The sequence below is a fragment of the Peromyscus leucopus genome, chromosome 20 (assembly GCF_004664715.2).
Source record: "Peromyscus leucopus breed LL Stock chromosome 20, UCI_PerLeu_2.1, whole genome shotgun sequence".
Lineage (NCBI taxonomy): Eukaryota > Metazoa > Chordata > Mammalia > Rodentia > Cricetidae > Peromyscus > Peromyscus leucopus.
Window position 1 is genome coordinate 61,901,567 of NC_051080.1, and position 27,016 is coordinate 61,928,582.

Consider the following 27,016-nt stretch of genomic DNA (forward strand, 5'->3'; position numbering starts at 1 on the left):
CGGTTGCAAATCCAGTTCAAACCTTTCCTGCAGCCATAGAGGAAATCCCTGCTCTGAGCGATTAAATAACCAAATGCCAATTGGAATAAATCATTCTGGTCAGGATGATGAAACAGAGAGAATAGCAAATTCAGGAGAAAACATAAAGAAAATTTTTTGGCAAACTTCTATTAATGAACAAAGACCAAAATTAACGATAAAAATAAATGGTGTTTTGTTGTCTGGTCTGGTAGACACAGGTGCAGACGTTACCATAATTGCACCAGAATTTTGGCATCCAACTTGGCCTCTTCAGGAGGTAAACGTTCAACTATTAGGAATTGGGACATTATCTCACGTGAAACAGAGTGCAAGATGGCTCAAATGTATAGGTCCAGAAGGACAGAGAGGAAAATTAAAACCATATGTGGCTAACATAACTATGAACCTGTGGGGTCGAGACTTGTTGCAACAATGGAATACTCAGATTAACATCCCTCCAATCTCAGAAACAAATCATAAACTAACACATGTAACTGAGAGAAATATTAGAAGATATTATTCTAATGAGTGGTCACCAGCCATCCATATTATACAAGAACAGGGCACAATAACTGATGATCTTCTAAAGACACCAACAGCTCTACCTTTAAAATGGTTAACAGACAAGCCTGTATGGGTCCAACAATGGCCTTTAACAACAGAGAAACTCCAGGCTTTAGAAGAGCTGGTAGAAGAACAGTTAAATGCTCAGCATATTGAAGAATCAACCAGCCCTTGGAATTCTCCTGTATTTGTTATTAAAAAGAAATCTGGTAAATGGAGAATGGTAAGAGACCTTAGAGCAATTAACAAAGTAATTCAGCCAATGGGCTCTCTACAATCTGGGATGCCTTTGCCTACTCTGTTATCAAAAGGATGGCCTCTCATAGTTATTGATTTAAAAGACTGTTTCTTTTCAATACCCTTACAAGAAAAAGACAAAGAAAGATTTGCTTTTACAGTGCCTACTTATAATAATTCTCAACCTGTTAAAAGATTTCAATGGAGGGTCCTCCCTCAGGGAATGTTGAATAGCCCAACTCTGTGCCAATATTTTGTACAACAGCCATTGGAAGTGATACGTAAAAAATTTCCTAAATCTATAATTTATCATTATTTGGACGATATTTTACTAGCTGACTCAAATGCAGATACTTTAGAAATAATGTTTGAAGAAGTAAAGAAAATTTTGCCTTGCTGGGGATTACAAATTGCTCCTGAAAAGATACAAAGAGGAGATTCTATTAATTATTTAGGATATAAAATAGAGCTACAAAAAATTAGACCCCAAAAGGTGCAAATTCGGAGAGATAGACTACAGACTCTTAATGACTTTCAAAGATTATTTGGAGATATTTCTCATCTACGAACTATTGTTGGGGTAAAAAATGATGAACTGACTAATTTGTTCAAAACCTTAGAAGGTGACAAGGACTTAAATAGTCCAAGAGAATTATCACCTGAAGCTGAGAAAGAATTGGCCTTGGTAGAAAAGAAAGTGCATGAAGGACACGTGGATCGTATTGATCCAAAGCTGGATTGCATTTTGGTTATTTTGCCTTCTAGGTGTTCTCCTACTGGAATATTAATGCAGAGGGAAGATATTATATTGGAATGGATATTTTTACCAAATAAACCAAATAAAAAATTAAAAACTTATGTGGAAAAAATCTCTGACTTGATTTACAAAGGAAAATTGAGACTTCGTCAATTAGCAGGCATAGACCCAGCAGAAATTGTCGTACCATTAACTAAGGAGGACATTGAAAAATTATGGACAGAAAGTGAACCTTGGCAAAGAGCTTTCAGTAATTTTTTGGGAGAAATTAACAGCAAATATCCCAAAAGCAATAGAATTGATCTTATAAAGAGAGCTGATTGGATCTTGCCTCGAATTGTACAGCAAAAACCCATATCTGGAGTTTGTACATTTTATACAGATGCCAACAAAGAAGGAAATGCAGGTTACAAATCAGAAAATTTAAGTAAAGTGGTTCAAAGTCCGTATAATTCAGTTCAAAAATCAGAATTATATGCTATTCTGTTGGTATTAATGGATTTTTCAGAACCTCTCAACATAGTAACTGACTCTCAGTATGCTGAAAGAGTGGTGTTACATATTGAGACTGCAGAATTTATCCCTGATGCTTCAGAATTAACTTCACTATTTATTCAATTACAAGATACAATCAGGAAAAGGAATCATCCTTTACATATAACTCACATTCGATGCCATACTGGTCTGCCAGGCCCTCTAGCACAAGGCAATGATGAGATTGATAAATTATTGATAGGAAATGTGCTGGAAGCCTCAGAATTTCATAAAAAACATCACATCAATAGTAAAGGTTTAAAAAAGGATTTTTCCATAACCTGGCAACAAGCCAAAGAAATAGTAAAGAAATGTCCTACTTGTTCCTTCTACAATCAAATGCCATTACCAGCAGGATGTAACCCAAAGGGTACTCAGAGAAATGAAATCTGGCAGATGGACGTGTTTCACTTTGCAGAATTTGGAAAATTGAAATATGTACACCACACTATCGATACTTATTCAGGATTTCAATGGGCAACTGCTTTGAGTTCTGAAAAAGCTGATTCTGTAATCACTCATTTGCTAGAAGTTATGGCCATCATGGGTATACCTGCACAAATCAAAACTGACAATGCTCCATCATATGTCTCTGTTAAAATGAAACAGTTTTTTGCTTATTACAATATAAAGCATATTACAGGTATACCACATAATCCTACAGGTCAAGCAGTTATAGAAAGATCAAACAGAACTCTAAAGGATATGCTAAATAAACAGAAATGGGTAACAAAAACCCCCAGAAATAGACTGCATAATGCTCTTCTAACTTTGAATTTTCTGAATGCCAATGAGAAAGGAACAACAGCTGCAGAGAGACATTGGATAATAGAAAAAACTACAGAATTAAATCAGCCTATATACTTTAAGGATGTGCTGACCTCAGAATGGAAACCAGGGTATGTATTACATTGGGGACGAGGTTTTGCTTTTGTTTCTACAGGAGAAGATAAGCTGTGGGTACCATCAAAATTGATAAAGGTTCGATTTGAACAAGAGAGACCTCTTAATTGAGGAGGTGATAGTTCATCAACCAGCATGAACATCCAATTTAAACTAACTTGTACCAGTAACACATGCCTTTTCATTTAATCAGATAATAACTTGCCAAAAAGGAACATCCCCCAAATTAGTCTTGGGGAAAGGTTTTTGTTTTTGTCTTTTAGGAGAATGAAGGTTAAGGAATCTGAAGAACACTGGACAAAAGAGACAACTGAAGAAAAGGGACAAATCATCTATCCCAAGAAACAGAATGAAACGATGTATGGGTATATATTATCTAAAAAATTTTATGTCTTCCTAAATGTTTGTTTCTGCTTTTCTCTAAAGATTTAACACTATTGGTTTTCTAATAGTCCCAGTTCAATTAAAATTTAAAGCTGACTTTGGAGTTGGAGAATGGCTCTCTCCTTCTTTAAAATCAAGCATGTTGTTAAAAGGAAAATGCAAACTCCCTGTATCATGCCAGAATAAAAGAGCCATCTTCTGCTATGGTACAGGACAAAAGCCAAATTAATTAAGGGACTATTCTATTACTAATCTCAACTCTTTGATTCCATTCTGACTCTTTAAACTTTTCTCAAAGTATAAATTTTATATCAAAATTTACAAGATTAATATATATATACATTTTAAACTTTGTTAAGATATGAATGGTCATATAGAGTACTAACTAATTCTAGAAAAAAGGCTAGCTGCATATATATGTTTTTGTGTTCGAGTCTCTTATCAGTTTTCTGCAGGAAATCACGGCCAGGCCTAACATCAACTGAAGTCTCCAGAAAGAAGATGGGGCCCCACAACAACAACAATTCCACGTGGACAATAATAATATCATTAAGCTGACAAACATCATCCACAGATCAGCTTTGAACTACAAGGTGCTCAGAGCAATTTTGAGATGACTAGCTGAGATGATCCAGTCTCAAAGACTACTTGAATAAGGACTTGAGATAAACCCTGAACTTTGGCATTATACACAGACTGGATAATGAAGGATATAGTTACCTCTCCTAGAATTTGACAATTAACCTAAAATTTTTCTTTCAGGATAAAGAAAACTTCGCCCATACCCAGCAGGAAGCAATTTTAAGACTACAACGCCCACATTCCCAAAGAGGTGGTGTGGGGCGGGTGGTTTTTTGGTCTTTTTAATGGGTTTTGGGTCTGGGATAATTTTCAGTATTTAGGGGGTTGGTTACAAGTTATTGTCAAGGGTTAAGAAAAAGGCTAAGCAAAGGAGATTAGATTTAAGGTTCTTTTTTTAAAAAAAAGAAAGAAAGAAAGAAAGAAAAAGACAATTACTAACACTTTACATTGGATTGAATTGTTTTATATTGTATACAAATTTGAAACTGATATTGTTAGAAAATGCTATATGTATATTTCTAATTGTATTTATACCATTCATTTAACAATGTAATGCAAATTTCTGATCCTTGAATGTTATTATTATCAACTATTAGGATATAAAGAAATGAAAGTTAATAGTTAGACATTACAATAGAACTTGTAGTCATATTAGATATGTTTTAAAAATTGAGCAGAGATGTTTTAGACAGGTCATCTTCAAACCCTTCAGAGATCTGTATGGCATTTAAAATGTTTTAATAACTTAGAAAATTTTTCTTTTTTGAGACATGTCGGCTCCTGGCAGTACCAATCTACTTCAGAGAAAATATGGGCATTGAAGAAACTGCATATGGAGTCAACTTTCATTGTGGCAAAAGTTAGCCACTGGACAACAAAGTATCCTCGAATCAACAGGACAAAATGGACAGACAGAACACAAAACAAGGGACTACTGATTCTTGCCAAAACAAGTGTGGTTATGGCTTTATCAAAAGGCATCTTCTGAGGCCAGGACAATATGGCCCCATCCCTGAAGTGGCCTTCGCATCCGGAAAAGGTACGGTGTCCTTTTCTTCGAAGGCAGCTTAAAAGGCAGAGGGCCGATGGCTTCTGTTGTACAATGGAACAGCAGCTGAAAGCTCATGCCTCTCGAAAGTAGACTGGCATTTAATAGAGGGATGTGGAGAAGAAGGGGATGCTGAGATGAAGCCATATATACACAGCCAAGAAGAATGGACAGCTGAATTTAAAAACTGTCAACAATTTCCAGAATTTAAAATCCTGAATCATGACAGGACACTAGTGGAATTCAGGTGTTTCTGGTACGTGGACTGCTCTCACCCAATGTGAGGTTGAACTGTTGACCTTGTGTACATCCTACATCACAAATGAGACTGTCAGATACACTAAGCTTATAGGCTGAAGATGATGCCCCAACACTGCGGAGAAACCTCAGGTGGCTGCCCAGGCAGCTGGCTGTTTCTGTCAACTCACAAATTTTTTGGAAGTTGCTTGCATGCACTTCCTGTTTTTATTTTTGTTAGCTAATATTATTCCCTTCTTGGGTCTCTGAGGGAGTTGAAGATTAGTTAGTTATGGTTGAAGATTAGTTAGTTATAGTTGAAAATTAATTAGGATAGAAAGTGCATTAGATACATCTTAGATTTACCAAAATAGGATAGATAATGGAATTATTTTTCTGATTTGTCAAATACCTGGTTAGGTATTTATTACTTGTATATATTGTATATAGTTATTGTACTTTTGTATATAGTTTTTCTTTTGTTAGTTATAACCTTTTGCTTTTTTTTTTATTAAAATAGAAAAGGGGAAATGTGGTTGTAATCTAATTGTACTGAAATGTGATTTTGATTGTATGTTAATAAATAAAGTCGCCCGGGGGTCAGAGCTATTAGAGCCATAGACAGAGTGTGGCGGTGGTGTCACACGCCTTTAATCCCATAGATCTCTGTGTGTTCAGGGATACAGCCAGCATTGGAGACATATGCCTTTAAGACCTAGGGGGCTGTACATTCAGACAGTGACGAGGCAGTCACGTGTTTGGGTTTACAACCAATGAGAAGGCAGAACAATGATATTATAAAAAAAGACGTACAGACAGGAAGTAGCCCTCTTTCGGGAAGCTGGGACACCGCAGGCGGAAGGGTGGGATTTTAGCTCTGAGCTCTGACCTCTCGGCTTTCTCTTTTACATTGTTTCTGTGTTTCTTATTTAATAAGACTGTTGATTACATCTACACATGGCATATACAGCAACAAAGTTAGATTGGCTGAAGTTACCTCTGCCTTATACAGAGACTTACATTGATGAGCAAAGAATGGAATGGAAAGATGATAAAAGAATGAGATGTCAGGACTTTCCTTTCTTAGGAAATTTAGCACATGCAGAACCACTGTGGTGTTATATGACCAAGGAATAACAGAATGCCAGGATAAGATATATAGACAAATTCTATAAATATATAAAATATAAACATTGTATTATGCCAGAATTTAAGTAAAACTGTAGCAGCTTTGGCCTGAGATTTTTCTTGGGCACTATGATCATTAAGAGGTAATAATATACTGGTTGGGATATGGCAAAATGCCTGGGCTGGCTTGAAGGATTTTGTGTTGGTCTAGTGTTCTTGTAACCACCAAAGCTACTAGCCTGAGAACTGGTTGTCATATGCCTCTAGATTTTTAAAAATTGTGTTATGAAGTTAATGAGTAAAAATGATAATCCTGTTATCATTTATTAATGATGTCAAAACTAGAGGTAAAATGATTGAAAATGATAACTGTGTTCTGTCACAGTTTGTTAGTGATGACTAAAAGATGAGCAAGAGGAAGTGAAACACACATCCAAAAATGAAAATGATATAATCTATGTTTTGGAACAACATGAATCTATCCCTGCTTATTGAATTCTGTATAAATAAAGAAGTACTCTGCTGCTAGTCAGTCAGGCTGCAAGATTCTCACCACTACCATGGCCTGGCTCATCTCCTTCCCTTGCCAGCTCCTTACATCCTCTGCTGGGACCTGTCCACTGCCAGGATGGCTCCCAGCAAACGTGTACCTATATTCTTAAGGAGCTCTCAGCCCTGGGCATACGTTAGACAACATTTGAATATATTGAAATAATTATAATTGATTAAAGCACCATCAAGCCTGCAACACATCTCCCAAACCCACAGCCAAGGCTACCTGGTGGCAAGAAGTGGATATGAATGCACCGGGCTGAACCAGGCTTCCTTTCTTCGTGGCATGCTGTCGTAGATTAAAAGATCTTTCTCAGTCAGAACAACGAGGGCTGCTTTCCACTGCTTCTCACTCTCTCCTGGCACCTGAAACAGAAAGCAGAGAACTGTGAAACAGCTGGAGTACAAGGATGAGTGGGAAAAGAGACATCAGCATCCCTTCAATTAGAGAACCAAACAAAATGAGTGTCTCTGGTTCAGGCTTCAATAGTAGAAATGTATAGTGTGAAATAACTGTAAATAACTACAAAGAAATAAACTATAAAGAAAATACTATAATAAAGAAATAACTATAGCGTGATCCTAGTGACTCCTGATGACTGAAAACTGATATCTGATACCAGGGGCCTGGTATGTGCTATCTACACAGCCAAGAAAGAGCACAGCTGCTGCACATCTGCCATTGGTTCTCACCTGTCAGTCAGCGCTCAATCTTTATTGCATGGTGGGAGGTAAATGCTTGGGGGGAATCAGCACTCTCATTTTATGCTCTGGCACAGCACATTTATTATGAAAAAATTTGAACATATATCCAAAGACACTGAAAAATATTCTGCAGAGGCACATGTCTCCTCATTTGGGTATGAGAAAGGCAGTCTCTTAAGTCTTGCTCTTAAATCACTCCTGTGACTTAAGCATCACTTTAGAATTTCTCTTCTTCCACTGACTATTCAGTAACACTCAATTCAGAATACTTACTTAGGTCAAGGGCTAGGATGACTGACTAGCAACAGGACAGCAAGCATCAGTTGGATAATTGGACCAGATGCATTTCTGCATCCCTTCCATTGCTGAGACTGGCAGAGATCACCATTCCTTTTGGGCCCAGTGTTGATTCCCCTGAACTTAAATGCTCTTCTGTGCATGAAAGGGCCCTTTGTCCAGTTTGATTCTGGAGACCCAGATTAAGCTTGTTGAGAATGCGGAATCTCAGGCCCACCCAGATGTGCATTTATTGGGATGTGCAGATGACATGTATGCTCCTTAAAGATTAAGAAGCACTGCTCCAGATTAGGTCAAAGACTGTCTTTGACAGTGATAAGCTTGTCAGTACAGAGAGGGGTCTCATAAACCAATACTCAAGGTCTAGTAAGAACTCAAAGAAACCTTGCAGTGAGCTAAATTCATATGACAGTTCATTCCCCCACCTTGCATTCTTTTAAGGTATCTATCTATCTATCTATCTATCTATCTATCTATCTATCTATCTATCTATCTATCTATTTATTTATTTGTTATACCCATGTGATATTTAGCACGCAAGCAGAGGTTAGAGGACAGTTTGCAGGAGTCAGTTCTCTCCTTCCGCCATGTGGGTTCTGGAGATCAAATTTAGGTTAGAGGAGAGCACCTTCACCTGCTCAGCCATCTTGTCTCTCTGACCCTTTCATTCTAATCACACACACACACACACACACACACACACACACACACACACACACCATATTATATAATCTACAAATCTACAATATATATTATTATATATTTTTTCCTTGGGACAGATTCTCACCTAGGCTGGGTCTTCCTGCCCCAGCCTTTTAAGGGCTGAGATGATAGGCTTACACTAACTAGCAGACCTGGCTTCATTGTCATATTAAGTGCCAGAGTGAACTCTGCACAGAGTGGGAGGCACATACATGTCGCTGTTTTTCACACCAGCACTACAGCCCGTGCATTAGTCATGAGTGACCAAAGTAGAGAAAATGTGCAACTTGATGCTGGGGTTGAAGGTTCTAACTTCTCTGGGTGGCGTGAGGACAGTTCTGGTGTCCCCGAGTCGTGTATCTTTGGGGTTTCTCACTCCTGCTGCTTCTGTGTCCTTGCTGGCAAACGCATGTACACTAGAGGTGAGCAATGTCGATTCTGCAGCTGGGAAACCAGAGCACACATCCTGCTCCAGAGCAGGCTAGCTGCCAGTCATCCAATTCCTTTGTATGTTAGCTTCTGCGTCTATAAAATGGCAACTATTAGCATCCATCGCGGAAGATGGTGTGAAGATAGGTGAGTTGAGTTAAAATCTGTAGAAGGCTTAATGCGGTACAGAGCAAGCACCAGGGAGATACCTTCTGAGTAGCTCTGACTCCCGACGCTACTCAGGTGATTAAATGGGACAGTGAGTGTGATGTGTTTAGCAGCTGGCAGATGGTAAATAGAGATATTGTGGTGGGCCCACCTTATCTTAAACAAAAATCATGTTGAAAAGGTGTTCCTTGGAAATGGAATGAATATAATGAAGACAATGTCTTTCCTTGGGAAAAAAATTATAAGATAAATAAACAATACCTTTTATACCAATAATTTAAATATCTTCTCTCTTCTTTTCCAAAGACCCCTTCACAGAAAGAACTCGTCTTCAGTTTTCAATCCACTGCCTTGCATCAATTCCAAACAAAAGCTTGCTTTCTAAAGAGCATCCCCATCTTAATATTTGTAAAGCTGTTTATACTCGAATGTGAATGACTGCTGGCTCATCTTCTCTCCCTGTGTATATTTTATGCAAACTAAAAATATCTACCTTTATCTTATTGATTTTGTAAGACTTTCCCACAACAGAGCAAGAACATCTGCAAAAGATCAAAATAGATTGAGAAGGAGAAGTACCAGTCTTCACAAGGTGAATAAGCTATATATCTGGAGGCAATAAGTTGTGGTAGGGGGAGGGGACTGAAATAAATTTTTCCAGCTTCTACATTAAACCTAGTAAATTACTTTTCCAGATCATTAAGTAGGACTGGAGAAGTTACAAAATGATCCTCCCAGTGTGGCTATCTTACTTACCTAGTCAGATCTGATCCATTAATGCTGACCGCAATCAGTCATTTAAATGTGAACATGAAAAAAAATCACAATTCTTCAGAGACAATTGGAAGTTTGCAGAATGAACCTGGGTAGTAAAGATCAATGCTGGCATGCCAACTTCTGCACCCACAGGATCAGTGACACAGCAATGTGTCCAGTGGTATGTGTAGGTTTGAGTCATTCCAAAGCCCTACACATTTTATGGTTTATTCAAGCTATCTATGTAGATCTCTTAAAATACGCCGTGAGAAAACTCTGAAGGGCTATATGTAGTGGGTAGCCGTTCCAACTTTGACCTGGAAATACCACCCCCTTTGAGGCTCCGGATATGTCCCTGACAGCAGCGGCCTCTACAATGTTTTGAATGACAAACTTTTTAATGGCCTTGTCTTTGGGCACGCATTGGGCACAGTTTGTGCAGCGGATTGGCTGCACATGGCCACGGCCCTTTTTGGCCTGACCGTTGTTTTGTCTCTTTTGGGTCTTGGACTGGAACGGCTACCCACTACAGCTATGTCCCTCCATCCCTCTGTTGTCATGGTAACCATGGTAACGATTGACTTTGCAAGAGAAAAAAAAAAGCCATAGTAAAGAACAAGATTTTGTGTGCCAGAGAGATGGCATTGTGGATAGACAGGATGGGTAAAGCATTTGCTGTGCAAGTGTGAGGATTTGAGTTTTAATCCCTAGGGCCACACAGAAGCAGAGTAGGCATGGAAGCCACCTATAATCCCAGCATTCAGAGGGCAGGGCCAAGGAATCTCAGGGATGAGATGGCTAGCTGGACTAGCCAGGTGTACTCCAGGTTCAACAAGACATTCTGCCTCAGTAAAGAGAGCAGAGAACAATTGAAGAAGACACCCAATGTCCTTGGGATCATTTGTGTGCACCCCCATGCATATGCTCCTCACTAGATATGCCGCAGATGTACACACCATACCCACGGAAGGAAAATAGAATGGGAGTTTGAAAAACCTAACTTGTTCTACATGAGCCTTCGACTGAAGTCCTGGAAGCCCAATTGTTGTTGTTATTGTTGTTTGGCTCAAGTGTTTGTGCTGCTGTTCTCGTGACAGCTTCTATTAGAAATCTAGTTTTTCTAGCACCCAAAGACAGCTCAATGCCAATACAACCATTCTACGGGGGGGGGGTCTACATTTTATTAAAACACGATGTCATGTCTGAAATAGATACAACAGTGTCCATCTCCACCCCACCCACGTTCTGCTTTGGATGCTGTAATCATCAGTTTCTGAAGCCCTTACTGCATTTCCAATAAAGAAAGAGAAGGAACAGAGATAGGAAGACCTTCCCCGGTGCAGTCATTTGGAAGCAGTGTGCCAGTGAGCTGAATCATTTTCACTTCCGCAGCGCATCAGAGGACAGGTTTGCAAACTAGTACCAAGTATGTGAGGGGTGGTGAGAGTGACTAGAAAACATTGTGGCAAGTGAAAGTCTTGGGGCTCCATTCCCAGTGGGTCCCAAAAGTCTGAATCGGGGGTTGCAAACTTTATAAACTTGGGTCCTCTGTTTTGATTAAATTGGAAGCCATAGAACGTTATGGAAAACACAGGCAGCTGGTGTGGGGTTCTATGCCAGGAGGGTGCAGACTCTTCATTGACTTTAAGTCTTAATCCCACACCCCTGGGTGGTTCCTATCAATCCTGGAATAGAAGACACTGACCTTGTCACCTATGAAACACAGAACATGCACACTAATCGTTGATTCCAAAATGAAAGTTTTACCAAAAACTTTTGAAGTTATTTCCTTAAAAAAGGTGGTTACTGTTAACACAAATAGTCAGAATCTTCAAGATTAAAGGAATCATTAATAACACCCATGAAGGGCTTAACAAAGTGCCTAGCACAGTAAGCAGGCAAATCCTAGTGTTTGCTAGATTTATTACTACATTAAGTAAGGATAGCAATGTCAGGTTCAGGATGTGGGTGGATTAGAACAAGGAATGTTTTCCTTCCCTGACTTAATATCCCTATTGGCCAAATGACAAGGCAGGTCTGAGTTAGTGATAGTGGCCTTCACAGCTCAATGCTCAATTATATTTAAAGTTAACTTCCTCCCTCCCTCTCTCCCTTCCTCCCTCCCTCCCTCCCTCCCTCCCTCCCTCCCTCCCTCCCTCCCTCCCTCCTGTCTTGCCTGCCTTCCTTCCTTCGTGTGTGTGTGTGTGTGTGTGTGTGTGTGTGTGTGTGTGTGTGTGTCTATACCTGTAGAGGTCAGAGAATAACTTCAGAGAATTGCTTCTCTCCTGCCACAATGTAGGACTCAAGGATTGAACTCAAATCTTTAGCCTTGGCAGCAAGCACCCTTACCTCAAAGCTAAATTTTTCCTTTTATTTAAAAGTCTCTGCATCAGTCATAAAGAGTCTCGCTTTATCACTCTTTGTTTTGAGTCTCTTTTTCTCTCTCCTCTGCCTCGGTCTTCCCAATACTCATTTTCCACTTCCTGCTTGAGCAGAGGTGGTAGAACAAGCTCACGATCTTTGGAGTCAAGAAAGGCTAGCTTCCAAATCTGGCTTTGCCACTTCCCAGTGGGGAGGATATGAACAGAGTCCTGAACTCCCAGGGAGACTCATCCTCAGAGTCATCACATGCTGAAAATGGCCTCCTGCACACTTTGTGAAGATGAAGTGAGAGAGAGAGAGGTACAGTTAACACTGGAAGTGTTCTCCTGTCCATGCACCGAACTCTGCATGGCTTCCGGGACTGACCTAACTGGGGCGGTGAGGGAACGAAGAAGGGACAGACACATGGACATACAGAAAAGTGGGGATCAGGTGGACTGGGTTCTCTGGTGGAGGAGCTGGAGCACCCAGGAAGCGCGGTGTGTTTATCATATATAGCTGAACAGGGAGACGTGGTTACTACACACAGCTAAACAAGAGGGGTGGGGTTATTATACACAGCTGAACCAAGAGGCAGGTTTAGCCTGTCTCTGTAGGCACAGTCTATACAGGGGAGCAGTCTTCCAAGTTTAAACATCTGAAGGAGGAAAGCTATGGTGGATATTTTCTATACACACTATCAGCAATCACATTTGGACCCGAAGAAGGCTTTGCTAACTCTCTAAGCCTCATCGGGGGAAGGTTTTGCCACTCCGATGGGTGTGGGATACTTGGCATGGCCATGCGGAGGTTAAACTACGTACACCCACTGGGGACTTCAATTGCTTCCTACACTTCATGTCTCTCCTTGAAGTTCTTTCTCTCCTACTTAGGCAGCTCAGAAAGGATGGTCCACGTGCAGGGACAGTGACTGACGGCAAGAGGGGAAGCTCTGGAAAAGTGGTTAGCAGCATTTGAATTGGAGATGCCGGTTATCTTGACTATTTTTCAATTTGTCTGCTTCACCTCAAGTTGCCAGCTGTTTGGAACAAAGGACGAGATACCAGTGTAATAATAATCAGCATTTGTCAACTTTGAAATGCTTCACAGACACCAGGTAATTAACCCCTGTACCAACAACTCTCGGGGAGGGTGTTAAAGACGGAACACAGGCAAAGCGCTCGGGAAGGTCAGTCACACCTCCAACTTCTTCTAGGCTAAACAATCCATAAGACACAGCATAAGGAGCCAGAGATGTGGACAGTTAAATGCAAAGGAAAACGAGACATCAGAAAGGACAACTTGAAATGTAAAGGAAAAGGGGGCACCTGGGGAGATGACTTAGCCGTACAACACTTGCTGTGGACCTGAGTTCAGATTCCCCACACCCAGGTTAAAAACCAGATGCGATGTTTGGGCCTGTGATCCTAGTGCAAGGGAGGCAGAAGCAGCAGTTCTGTGGCTCACTGGCCAACTAGTCTGGACAATCAGTGAGCTCCAGGTTCAGTGAAAGATGTTGTCTAAAAAATTAAAGTTAAGAGTGCTAAAACTACCTGATGCTGACTTCTGGCCCCCACATGTACACACACACACACACACACACACACACACACACACACACACACACACACACATACACACACACATGCACATGTGCCCTTGTGCACACACACACACACATGTGCAGCACACTAGTCACAGAAGACAGGAATAACAACTGGAAAAAGAAGGTACAGGAAAGTTTTGTTCAAACCAAGTGTTGATGAGGGTGTGAAGCAACTGAAATTATCATATACTTGGTTGGAATGCATACCTTTGGAAAATAGTTTATAAATTTCTTTGAAAGTTTAACATACATGTATCATTTGATTCAGCTACTCACACTTGTGTCGAGTCAAGAGAAATTAAAACATATGACCATATATTTTAATTAACAGTACGTGATGGTTAATTTTCACCGTAACTTGGTGACTGACTTGGAATCATCCAGAAGCCACACCCCTGAGAATGTCTACAATAGTATTTCCAGAGACGTTTAGCTCAGGAGGGAAGACCCATTTGGAATGGGGACGGCACCATCCCATGGGCTGTGGGTCAAGACTGGACGAAAAAGAGATACCACATGTATGACCAATCGATATCCACCTCTCTCTCCTTCCTGCCTGTGGGCACACCGTGGCCAGCTGCTTCAGGTTCCTGTTGCTACGCCTGCTCCACCACAAAGGGGTGTGAGCCAACATACAACCCTTCCTTCAGCTGCTTCTGACAGGGATTTTCTTCCAACAAGAAAAGTAGCTAACATGCCACCCAACCACATAGGGACATTCGTCATAATCTTATTTTAAATATCTCTGTTCCCCAGAACCCAAATGTCTATCAATAGGTGAATATATAATCAAATGCTATATATCTACATAATGGGGAAAGAGGCAAAACAAAAACAAAGAATGAACTATTCATGTGTACTATAACATAGATGAATTCAAATCATTTTGCAGAGTAAAATAAGCCATATCTAAACTATATATGGTATATAACTCCATTTATGTAAAATCTAGAAAATGTAAACTAATCCATAGTACAGTCATTTCTTAAGGGAGAAAAAGAATTAGGTACTGTTGCTTGGAAAAAGCAGCTTCCCAAAGGGTAATACATTACAATAAACCTTTTATTTTCATAAGACATCCACACAGAAGAATTATCCATCAAGAATGGAATTTTAAGTAGTTTTCTTTCATTAGTTTATAATAAACCATGAACAAGCATTGCTAACTTAATTGATTAAATATTATAATAAAACATTTTAAAGAAACACAGCTTCTCCTGAGATTGCTGAGAAGAGGGTACTGATCAAAGACTCGGGTGTTACCATTAATAAACAAGGTCATAAGATCATTGGAATCTTTGGGACCCACAGCACCCTATTCCCAGACTTCTTAGGGAAGAGCAGAGACAGGGAATCCATTCTAAGAAAGGGACTGGAACCCGCTGCATCTGCAGGAGTGTTTATGCCCCTACACACTTGCAAACAGAGTTGATTTCTTATGAACTGTCTTATGGACTGAGTATGAGAAAGTCAGATGCTAATGTACTCCAACAGAGACCTTTGGTGGCTCTATTAAGAGTAATGCCGTGCCCTGTGGGATTTCATAATGAAGCCAACCTCAGAGCAGAGCACATATCCATTGAGATAGGCATGCAGCTTGTTTTTCCATCTCCTCTCACTGAATGGCATCACAGGAAGATGAGGTGGGGAGCTCAGCAGAGTCGCTACACAGGGCTGTGTCAACGTAGAACTTGGCCTCTCCACACCTGGTCTCATCTGCTTACCACTGATGTCACAGCACATTCTGTGCTTGTTCTTACACACACACACACACACACACACACACACACACACACACACACACACATCCTATCTGTATTATTCCATATCCACCTGTGAGTTCAGGATAAATAGTGAAATAGGACTAATACCTCAGACCCTTCTGCCTGAGACTGTGGCTTGTTGTAAGTTTAAGAGGGTCATCCATTAGCTGTCTTCCTGCCACTTAAAAACAGAGTGGCAGCCTTGCTGAGCACTTACTATATATGGGGAGGAGTGATATCCCCCTCCTTTCTGTCCCTCTGCCCACCTTAGTCAAATTAACTTCCCTTCAGGTACAGAGGTATCAGTAACCTGATTATTCCAATATAGGAACCATATTCAAATCTGTTTTAGCAACAAGCGTAGTTACATTCATCTGTAGCCCTTGTCTATGGTCTGTAACAAGTCTTTCTCTGTCCTGCCAGCCAGTGCCCAAATAATGACATAGAGAGTTATTAATTATGAAAGCTTGCCCTTAGCTTAGGCTTGTCCCAGTAGCTCTTATAACTTAAACTAACCCATTTATATTAATCCACACTTTGCATCATGACCTTTTACCTTTCTTTCATTCTGTATGTCTGACTCCCTCCATGTCTCATTGAGATCTGACTGATGCATGCCTGGATTCATCTCCTGCTTCCTTTCTCTCTGCCCAGAAGTCCCGCCAATACCCCCTGCCTAGCTATTGGCCATTCAGCTCTTTATTAAACCAATCTCAGTAATACATATTCAAACAGTATACAAATATCCCACAACATTGGTCACCATTCCTTACATCAAGTCTGCAATGACAAAGCCAGAACACATGCACTGGGCTGATCCTAGCTTGCCCATTGCCTCCCTTTGCTGACTAGTATCCTGGAGTGTACAGAGGGTGAGCAAGACATACCCCGTAGATCAGATTCTACAACAAGACATGACAAACCTATCGTATGCATGCACCCTAAGCAAGCTATGAATGTGCCCTGTCACAAAATTGCAAACTTTAAGATATCATGAGATTTTTTTTTTTTTTTTTTGGTCAATTATCTTGTTTTCAAGCATGAATTGCATACAGAAAATTCCTGTTAAAATGTTGGATCTGCCTATAAGCATCTATTGAAATTTGGCCCCCTTTTCAGTGTGCTGATATTTTGTGTATGCTCTAACAAATAAAGCTTGCCTGAAGATCAAAGGGCAAAGCGAGCCTTTGTTAGTCATAAAAGTCAGGCAGTGGTGGCACACACCTTTGATCCCAGCACTTGGGATCTCACACCTTTGCTCCCAGTTCTTAGGAGGCACACAGGCCTTTAATTCCAGCACTAGGGAGGTTGAGACAAGAAGTGATATGGCTGGACGGAGAGAGGAATACAAGGCAGGAGGAGACAGGAGCTCAGCCTCTCAGCTGAGGATTAGGTAGAGGTAAGAAGTCTCTCTAGTGGCTGGATGCTCTGCTTCTCTGATCTTTCAGTATTTACCCCAATACCTGGCTCTGGGTTTTTAATAAGACCAATTAGGATTCATGCTACAGTTCAGTGTTGTTAATAAATGGTTTTTGTTAGTAACACTTCATATGAAACTAGGTCAGAAACACTAACAAACAGAACCGACAGATTGCTATATTGTCCGAAATCCTATTCCAAACCACTATATTCTGAGAGAAATCCTGGCCGTGAGCGAGGACTCTAAAATGGGTGCTGCCATGTATCCATTTTTCCATCCACACTTTGAACAGTTTATGTGCATTCAACCTGATGGCACTGACCTCACCACTAGAAACTTGGTCCTTCCAGAGAAGCCCCCATGGCCATCCAATCCTCTTCATCGCCCAGACCCAGCTTTTTTGCATTTCTACCTGCCTGCCATGGCAAGCCTCTTCCTTTGTTACTTAGCTTCAGCCCTTTAAAAAAAAAAATCTCAGCAGCTATCCTGTTCAGAGTCAAATATGTGTTTGCCACCCACTGTCAGTGCCCAGGACCACCTGGAAACATCCTGGGGTTTCCTGCAGGATGCGGCCACTTCCTTTGGCTAGCTTTAGACATCAGGTGTGTGAAATAAAGCCCTGTGGCATGTAGGAAGAGACTTTCCTTTGGATACTTAACAATGGCTTATTCTTTCAAACCCGTAAACATTCCCTTTGAATCTTGTTTACTCATTTTTATTCAGCTTATTCTTTCCCCAGGAAAAGTCCAAAGGTAAATTTCAAAACTGTGCTCTGCCTGAGTTATATGATATTACTGAACCAAGGTTGGTATTGCTTACAATTTGTTAAATCTTTGCATCTTCCGAAAACAATAGTAAGTTAGAAGGGCAGTTGAGAGAAGAAGCATTAGAGAGAAATTAGAGAGAACTTCTCATATTCATTGCATTGAGTTATATAAAGCTGGGGACTTAAAGGTCTGCAACAGGACAATAATTCCGTTTATCAAAGAAGGGTAAGAGGTAGAGGGGTTTAAGAGAGACCAGCACAGTGATGGGTTAAATTGTGTTCTGCCTGCCCCCACCCAAATGCATAAGCTGAAATTGTAAGCCTCAGATTGTGAAGGTCTTTGTAGATGTACTTCATCAAGTTAGGATGAGTTTCTACAGAGCTATATTGGACTTCATCTTAGTTACCACACTGTAACACAATGCCCAGCAAGAATCAGCTTAGGTGAGGAATGGTGTCTCAGCTTACAGTTAAAGGAGACACAGTCCATCACAGTGAGGAAGTCACGGCAGCAGGTGCATAAAGCAGCCGGTTAGTCATGTTGCGTCCTCAGCCAGGAATCAGGGAGCAATGAATGAACTGGTACTCAGCTCTCTTCCATTATTATATTTCACCGTAGACCTCAGGCCACAGATTGGTGCCATTCACATTTCACGAGGGCGTCTCCACCTCAATAAACTTAATCTAGGAAATCCCTAATAGATATTCCTGGAGATTTGTTTCCAGCATGATTCTAAACTCCATCAAGCTGACAATCTGTATTCACCATTGCAGGTTCCCTAATCCAAAATTTTATGTGTACTGAGGAATTGTGAACACAAACATACACAAATGTGTGAACACTGAGACGGAAAAGGGGGGGGTACATGTTCAAGCCGAAGATCACCAGCCATCTCGTGGTGACCAGCAGCTAGCAAAGAAACACAGGAATCTTTTTCATAGTCCTAAAAGGAAAACACTTTGTCAGCACTTTGACCTTAGATTTTTTAGCTTCTAAAACTGAGAGACAAGTTTCTCTTGCTAAGCCATCCAGTTCTATGTCCGGCAACCTTAGCATGCAAATGCAAGCGCCATGCTATTTTACCAACCCTTTGAGGCATTGACTACTCATCTCCATTTAGCAGCAGAAGAAATCATGTTTCTGAAAACTCATTTCACAGCCAAGGTTAAAAGCTTATCATTATAAAGCCACTGGTGTGCATTCTTGTAGTTAAAACTTGTGCTGTTTCCAGACCATAAACTGCCTCCCACAAGAAGAAAATGAGGAATTATGTGGGAATATCATGAAAACTGTGGGCAGAAGACAGCTGGGAACCCAGAAGGATGGCGCCCTGCAGGCTGGAGTACAGAGGACCCAGCTCATAGCAGCCAGGCAGCATGCCATGCCTCCCCTGAGGGCCTTCCTGTCAGTCTGTCTTTCTTTCTCATTTCTTGGCACATGGGGTTACACTCTGAGCAGACAGCAGTTTGGTCCAAGTTCCTAAATTCCTTTCTTGGTAATCAAAGCTCTTTATTCCCTAAGCCTCACATCTGATTAAAGTAATTCAAGACTAAGGTGTAAGTGACTCACCAGCCTTCAGGGATGTCTCTATTTATAACATGAAGAGTGACTAAATTAGTTGCTTATGTTTACTCCTCATTGAAAAAAAAATCGAAGGAATAATCTGCTGATGGTGGCTTCTTCCCTGAAGGAGGCGAAACATTCTGAATTGGATTTGCATTTGTTGTGTTGTTATTTTAGCGTACCATTCTCTTCACTGGGGGTGTTTACCCCAGCTCCATCGTTTGGGCGTCCACTGAGAGCTAGTGTAGCATAGTGGGCTGAGCGGTTTTACAGAAAACACACGTCACAAATGTTCAACAGCATAGGACACTTGGGTAGGGCAGGCTAAGGGACTACGGTGGAATATTTCTTTATTACTGCAAAGGTTTTTTTTTTTTTTTTTTTTTTTTTTTTTTTTTTTTTTTTTACCTAGTTGTACCTATAGGAAGTTAATATAGCTCATGGCCGAGGAAATACTGGTTACAAAACCCTGACTTCTGCAGTAGGTCTGTGACTCTCATAGACAAGGAGTCACAAGGTAGGGCAATGACTGAGAACCAGATGTCAGAAGACCACTGAACTCCGAATTCTCCTGCGTTGGCCTGCCAAGTGCTGGGGTCACAAGCATGTGCCCTTGCCCAACCTTCCAATATTTGAAGAGAAGGCAGGGAGATGGATGCTTGTATGTGAACTTACATTGTTTTTAGAAACTGCTGTATTGTTTTCCTATTTTCTGTTTTTGTTGTTTAGGGTTTTTTCTTTGTTTGTTTTTGTTTTTTGAGACAGGGTTTCTTTGTGGAGTCCTGGCTGTCCTGGAACTCACTCCATAGACCAGATTGAACTTGAACTCAGAGATTCACCTGCCTCTGCCTCCCTAGTGTTGTGATCAAAGGCATGTGCCATCACCACCCAGCTCTATTTTCTAGTTATGGAAGTCAAAAGCCCTAGAGCGAAGGTCTAGACAGGGCTGGTCTCCTTTGGAAGCTTTAGGTGAGTTTCCTTAACTTTCACACCTTTCAGAGTCTCCCTCATCCCTTGGCTCTTGAGGCAGCATTTTGTTATTTTTGCTCCCTTTGCTCTTTGTGACTATGTTTTCAAAATTCTCTCAATTCTGACATGCCCTGTCCACCCCCACCCCCTGCTAAGGATACATAGACAATCCAGCACAGTCTCCGAAATCTTAAGATGGTAAACTTAACCACATTGACACAGTTCCCTTTCCTACCTAAGGGTGAAGTGATACAATCACAGGTTCAAGGGGTTAGGATGACACCACTGGACAAAAGCTTCATGCTGCCTACCCTGGTCAGCAGCTAATTCAAGTTACATAAGTCGTGTATGGAGTGTAACAATAGGGAGTCTGAGTCATGCTTTGTTTAGAATTTTCCCTCGTGCTGCCTCCGAATATCAAAAAGGAACACAGGGTAAATAAGACAAGCAAAAACATCAACAACTGTTAACACTAGGGTATCGGTGCTTTGAAGGCTTAATAGTTTTTCTTTTATGTAAAATGTAAAGATCTCCATAATTATAAAATTTAAAAATAAACATGAAGGAGACAAAGGAACATACACCTGTGAGGCAGTCTCGTTTGCAGCCTGACTCTTAACTGTTAAATGATTAGCAGCAATCTGCTCTGAAATATAAGGCACACACATACACAATCATCCTAGGGTCATTATTTACCTATCAACTTGACAAGAGATGCTCTACAGCTCATGAAAAACTGTTTCTAGTTGAGTCTATGTTTCCAGAAAAGATTGCCATGTGGATCAGCAGACTTGGGGAAAAAAGTGCCACTCATGTGAATGGAGGTGGATGTGGTTCAATTTGTCGAGGGTGCAGGTAGAACAGAAAAGGGGTGGGGAATGATTCTCTCCCTTTGGTTCTGAAAATTGAACCCTGTCTTTACACATGACAAGCATACACCATACTACTGAGCTCCCGCACCCAGCCCATATCACGTGTGTGTGTGTGTGTGTGTGTGTGTGTGTGTGTGTGTGTGTGTGTGTCCATTGCATTTAGCAGATTTTGGCTGGGGATCAGAAGAAATTCTACCTGCCCCGCTCTCTCAGGCCTTCCAGGAACATATCAAGGATTCCTCCAGAGCATCGGTTGAAGGCTTAGAAGCTATTCATCCAGAGGCTCTGTCACCTACAGCCTTCATTTACCCATGGCTTCAATTCCCTTTTCTCTTTACCAGGTGTGAACTATTCATGGCCAGCTTCCAGACATGGGTGAAAGACTGCTTCCCACCTGTGGTGCTCATGGATAATTAAATCAGACTCCTCTCAGTCTGGTAGGGAAAGCTATTCTATACTTTTATTAACTCCAAAGGGCTGTTTGGATTACGTTCCTCATTTGGTTAACAAGTTGTCTTTGACTTGCAGCCCATGTCCTTACCACCTAGGAAACCTGGCCTTTTGTGGGTGCTCACATGGAATAGAAATTCTCTCCCCTTAAGAAATCTTTTGAAAGGCAGCTGTCATTATCATTAAATAATAATGAAAAATAATAGCGGGCTCTTTGAAAGTCAGTTTCTGCTCCATTATCCCATTTTCAGAGGAGAAAGAGTGGGTGTATTTACAGGCTCCCGGCCTTCTTCCCCCATTTTGTTTATTATTCAGGAAGGAAGGCTGAAAGTCTTTTGAATGAAGAAAATGGTTCAAGTGTGAGACTCTTCAGTCCCATTACAACGTCGGCTTTCTGACAAGTTATAGTCTGGCTCTACAGCTCTTTAGTAGTCTTGGACGCCCCAATGTTATTAATGACCCAAAGAAACATCAATATACTTGTTTTTAGTTGAATCTATCGTCAGTTATTTCTAGACAACGAGGCAAAAGCAAACAAGAGTTAATTTTAGAGGAACCTCAGAACTCTATGCCAAAAGACTAAGAAACAATCAAATCCCAGGTTTACTTTTCTTGCGTTAGCTCTCTGTAAAAACCACCCTATCAACACTATTCACATTTCCCCCCTCTGGCCAGCACCAAAAACATAAATGTTTTAAAAAATTGTAAAGAACAAGTTGCATTGATTTATCCTTCTCCTCCTCCTCCTCCTCCTCCTCCTCCTCCCCCTCCTCTTCCTTCTCCCCCCCCCCTCTCTCTGTATGCCAAGGAGCACACGTGAATGTCAGAAGACTACTTATACGACTACTTATATGCATCTGTATTTTCCCTTCAGTGTCTAGGTCCTGGTCCTGGGTATTGAACTCAGGTCAGCAGGTTTGGCCGAAGGCACCTTTAACCACAAGTCCTCTCACCAGTGCCCCCCTTCCCGCACCCCGAGTATAAATCTTATCTGCCTATTCTAGCTTGAAGCTCAGCTCATTTCTTTCCACTGTACTGATCTTGACCAAGGTACTTATCTTCCCCATGCTTCAGAATCCCCATCTCTGAAGGGGTAATAAACGGCCTCCTCTGGAAGGCTCCCAGGATGAATTCGGACAATGTATGAGGGGGTGGTAGCAGTGTCTAGCCATGGAAGAGTAAGCTCTCTAAACTCCGTGCTTCTCAAAATTTCATCTGTAGTTCACTTGTGTCTGGTTTAGCAGGGATGCTGTTTACAAGTCCAGACAGCTTCTCCTCCTAGGATCCATTATTGGAAATTGCTGGAGGCACAATCTATATTTACAGTAGGAACTCTGGTTATGTCTTGAGTAAAGAATTGAGAACATCCATAGTGTTGATGGCCATTATCATTATCTTTGTCGTGGATGCAGTACTTCTTTTCTATCAGTGATTTCTAATGATCTGGATCCTGGGGTTCCTTGTCTCCACATCAGTCAGTGAGTACCAGTTAAAACTGCATTCTTGAATCCCACATCCAGTGAATTCTGATATTTTAGGATTAAAAACACATGTCTCTGTTTCTACACTTTAGAGTAGCAGTGTATCTGACATTGGTGCACACTAGCCCAGGCACTCACATGGACCCTGGGTGACTATCCCTTTGTTATTTAACCATTCGTCTATGTCTATGAGACTTAGGTAAGTGCTTCTTGAGATGCGCTGGCTTACACCAAGGTCCACACATCAATATAAGGAAACCTTCAGGGATTTCCTCTCCCTCACAGCTTTCTGGAATTATATTCATTAACATTTGATTCCTTCTCTGTAGTTTTTCCAAATTATATTCACATCCTGCTTTCATATTTTTGCTGTATTCACTTCATATTTGTGCTGTTATGGGAATACTTGCTACTTTGGGCAACTGAGTTAGCTCTGGCTGCTTTAACAAATTACTATGGATGAAGCACTCTAAAAAGGAAATGTATTTATTTCCCCAGCTCAAGAGTCTGAGAAGCACAAGGTCAAGGGACTGCAAGATGCAGCGTCTGTCGAGGGCTTGCTTCCTGGTTCGCAGATGGCTGTTTCCTTGCTGTGCTCATGAGCAACATGCGCCTTCCTAGAGCAAAAAGGTCATGAGGAGAATGTCGAGCATCTTTGAATAGCACACAAAAGCTCGAAAGAATCAAATGAAGCATAAAGAGGCAGTGTTCAAAACGGAGGGTCAAATCTTTCTGGGTTTAAATCCTTCCAAATATGGGCATTTGTTTTGAACAACCTTGGGCTTAGGAAGGCTTTTTATAACAGCTCTCTTACAAAATTACCATGACATTAATTAAATGCAGTCTTGGGTTCGGAAAACTGAGAAAGCAGTGACTCTGGGGATTCGAAAAGACCATTCTTTCTGGAAGAGCAAAGTTTTTTTTTTTCTTTTCTTTTTTTTTGTGTGATTTTCTTTTCTATTTTGCTTCCGAATGCACCCATTCATCCCATAAGTGTTTATTTAGCACAGACTGTGTGGTAGGCACTGTGCAAAGTACCTCGGATAGTAACAGGCAGTCAGAGCAGGGGTCCAAATAAGTGAGAAGAATAAAAAAAAGCCAACTTGACCAGTGTTATGAAGAGAGAAAACAGGTGCCTATAATTTAAATGCACTGAAAATCTAATAACAATTTCATTCAGGAATATTTCATTTACTGTCCAATGACAATTGATGCCCCAATTCTGTGGAGAGTTGTCTAAGTCTAGATTAGATTTTGTTATCTGCAATATCAATTATCTCATTTCTGTCTATTGCAATTGCAGTATTACTTTTAATGTCTCTAAACTAGCAGGAGTATTTGTAAGAAGGACTGGGTTTGCATTGATTCCTGTGCAGGTTAGTTTTAACTGTCAACCTGAATTACCTAGGAAGAGAATTTCAGCTGAGGGGTTCTCTAGATCAACTTGGCCTCTGGGCATGTCTGTCAGGCATTGTCTCGATTGTTAATCAAGGTGGGAGGAACCACCCTGAGTGTGGGATGAAACATTGAATGGGCTTGACCCTGAGCTGTGTGAAAGTCAAGAAAGCTGTCTGAGCAGCCACAAGGGAGGGAATGTTTATTCTCCCTTTGTGATTACCTGTGGATGGGTGGGATATGACAGGCTGCTTGAGTTCCTGCAATGACTTCCTGCAAATGATGAACTGTAACTTGGAACTCTAAGTCAAATAAACCCACTTGTTGTATGATATTTTGTTTGTGTTCTGACAAACAAAGCTTGCCTCGAGATCAGAGGGTAGAGCTAACCCCTAGTTAATCATAGAGGCCAGGCAGTGGTGGCATACACCTTTGGTCCCAGCACTTGGGAGGCTCAAGCCTTTGATCCCAGCACATGGAAGGCTCCCACCTTTGATCCTAGCACTAGGGAGGTGGAGACAGGATCTCGGCACCCATTCAGTCTGAGGATTCCTAGAGGTAAGAAGTTTCTGGTGACTGTTGCTCTGCTTCTCTGACCTTTCATCTTTCATGCTCAATATCTGACTCCAGGTTTTTATTGTTAAGATTAATTAGAATCAAGCTTCACCCATTCCTCATTTATGCCACTTTTTGTCAGGGTATTGAAGGACAAAGACAAAAATGGAACTAGGGTAGTGACCTAACATATGATCTTTGGGAATATTTATTCAGACCATTTGTAGTCTAAAATACTTTTAAAATTTTGGCATTTAGAAAAGCATATAGCTGTGATTTCAAGAGACACCAGATTCTTAGAAAGAAATTCAAATTTGATTGATGACCAGTCAAGAGAGTACTCGGGAAACCAGGCTGAAAATCACAGTTGTTACAATAACAACCAGAGAAGTAGGGTATTATAGTCCCAACAGGGAGTGGTTGAGGAGAGAGATACTTGCAGATGGAGCAGAGGAGACCAAGATCCTATGATATAGTTGAAATAGCAGTCACTCCTGTGTGCATAGGTGGTACTCTCATAGTCTGTACCAGAATGCTGTCTTCACAGACAGGGAACTGCTCAGTTGTTTACTTGCTTTTGTTCTACTAACACCTCATATTAGCTTAACTAAAATAGGTAATAATAAGCGGGAAGCACAGTAAATATCATATAACAGCATTCCAGGAATGCTGTTATAAATTTGAACACTATTACCTATGACATTTTCTCAAATCCCCTTGTTCACTGCTGATCTGGGAAAGCTCACTTTCTTATCACTGTACATCCACTGTCTTATGATGTCCTTAAGTGAGTTGATCTGCGCTCCTCTGTAACCACAGGTTGCAACCTAACTTGATGGCATTGCTCTTGTTCTCAGAATGAAGCACCCGTGGTGGATATTCCCTAGAAAGAGCACATCTAGAATTGGATAACACATGAGATGTACCACAACCAATCTGGAACTCAGCATGTGTATCCTCACACAGTCCATTCCTAGATTCCTTTCTGAAAATTTGAAATATCAAACTCTACCTCAACCACCATCTTTTGTCTTTTCTAACAATTGGCTTCTTCCTTGAGCATTTTTCTATGTGCTTTGCATTTACTAAACATTGGCAAATTTAATCCATTTCATTTTAGCTTTTCTCCTACCAAATGTGCTGATGTTTCTCACAGTCCCCTTTCTCCAGTTGGGTGCAGACTCTGTGTTTAATAGCATATGTGCTCTTCTGGATTAATTTGCAGAGATGTACAACAGTCCCGGGAATGTTTAGTCTCTCTGGATAGAATTCCTAAGCATACCTGACTTGAAACTTCAAAATGAGGGGAGGGTGGGGATTGGGACAGAAGGCACAGTTTCCACAACAGGATAGGTTGTAGACACCCTGCACCTGGCATCAACAGCTGCCCTGATTCTGAGAATCTACACAGGCTCCATCTTGACCAGTTCTTTCTCCCAATCTTCAGCATCCATCAAACTAACTGCAGCCCAGTGACCTTCTGCATCCCTTACTGCCCAGTTGCCCTGAGTGTCTCCTATGAAAACTCAGTTCTTTCTTCTCATAATGTGCGAACAGGTGGAAAGATCTACATTGAAGAAGGTGACTTCATTGGTGTTTAAGCCTTTTTTGCTTCAGTAGCTATAAAAATCCATTTTGCGTGTGTGTGTGTGTGTGTGTGTGTGTGTGTGTGTGTGTGTGTGTGTGTGCTGTGTTCATAGATGATTTTACTGTCCCGATGAACAGGGCCAATTGTAGATAGAGACTATGAACATAGCAAATACCCCCAAATAGAATTAAAAAGGCTGAAATCTTTGATATAAAGCTACTA

General features: G+C 40.9%; 1 protein-coding gene across 1 annotated transcript in view; it reads right to left on the reverse strand.

Moving 5' to 3' along the window:
• The window catches only part of Sntb1 (syntrophin beta 1), a 259,198-nt gene that overhangs the window by 38,885 nt on the left and 193,297 nt on the right, over positions 1 to 27,016 (reverse strand). The window contains exon 5 of the mRNA XM_028871905.2: positions 7,174 to 7,313. Within this exon, the coding sequence (XP_028727738.1) occupies positions 7,174 to 7,313 (140 nt within the window). The remainder of the gene's footprint in view (positions 1 to 7,173; positions 7,314 to 27,016) is intronic.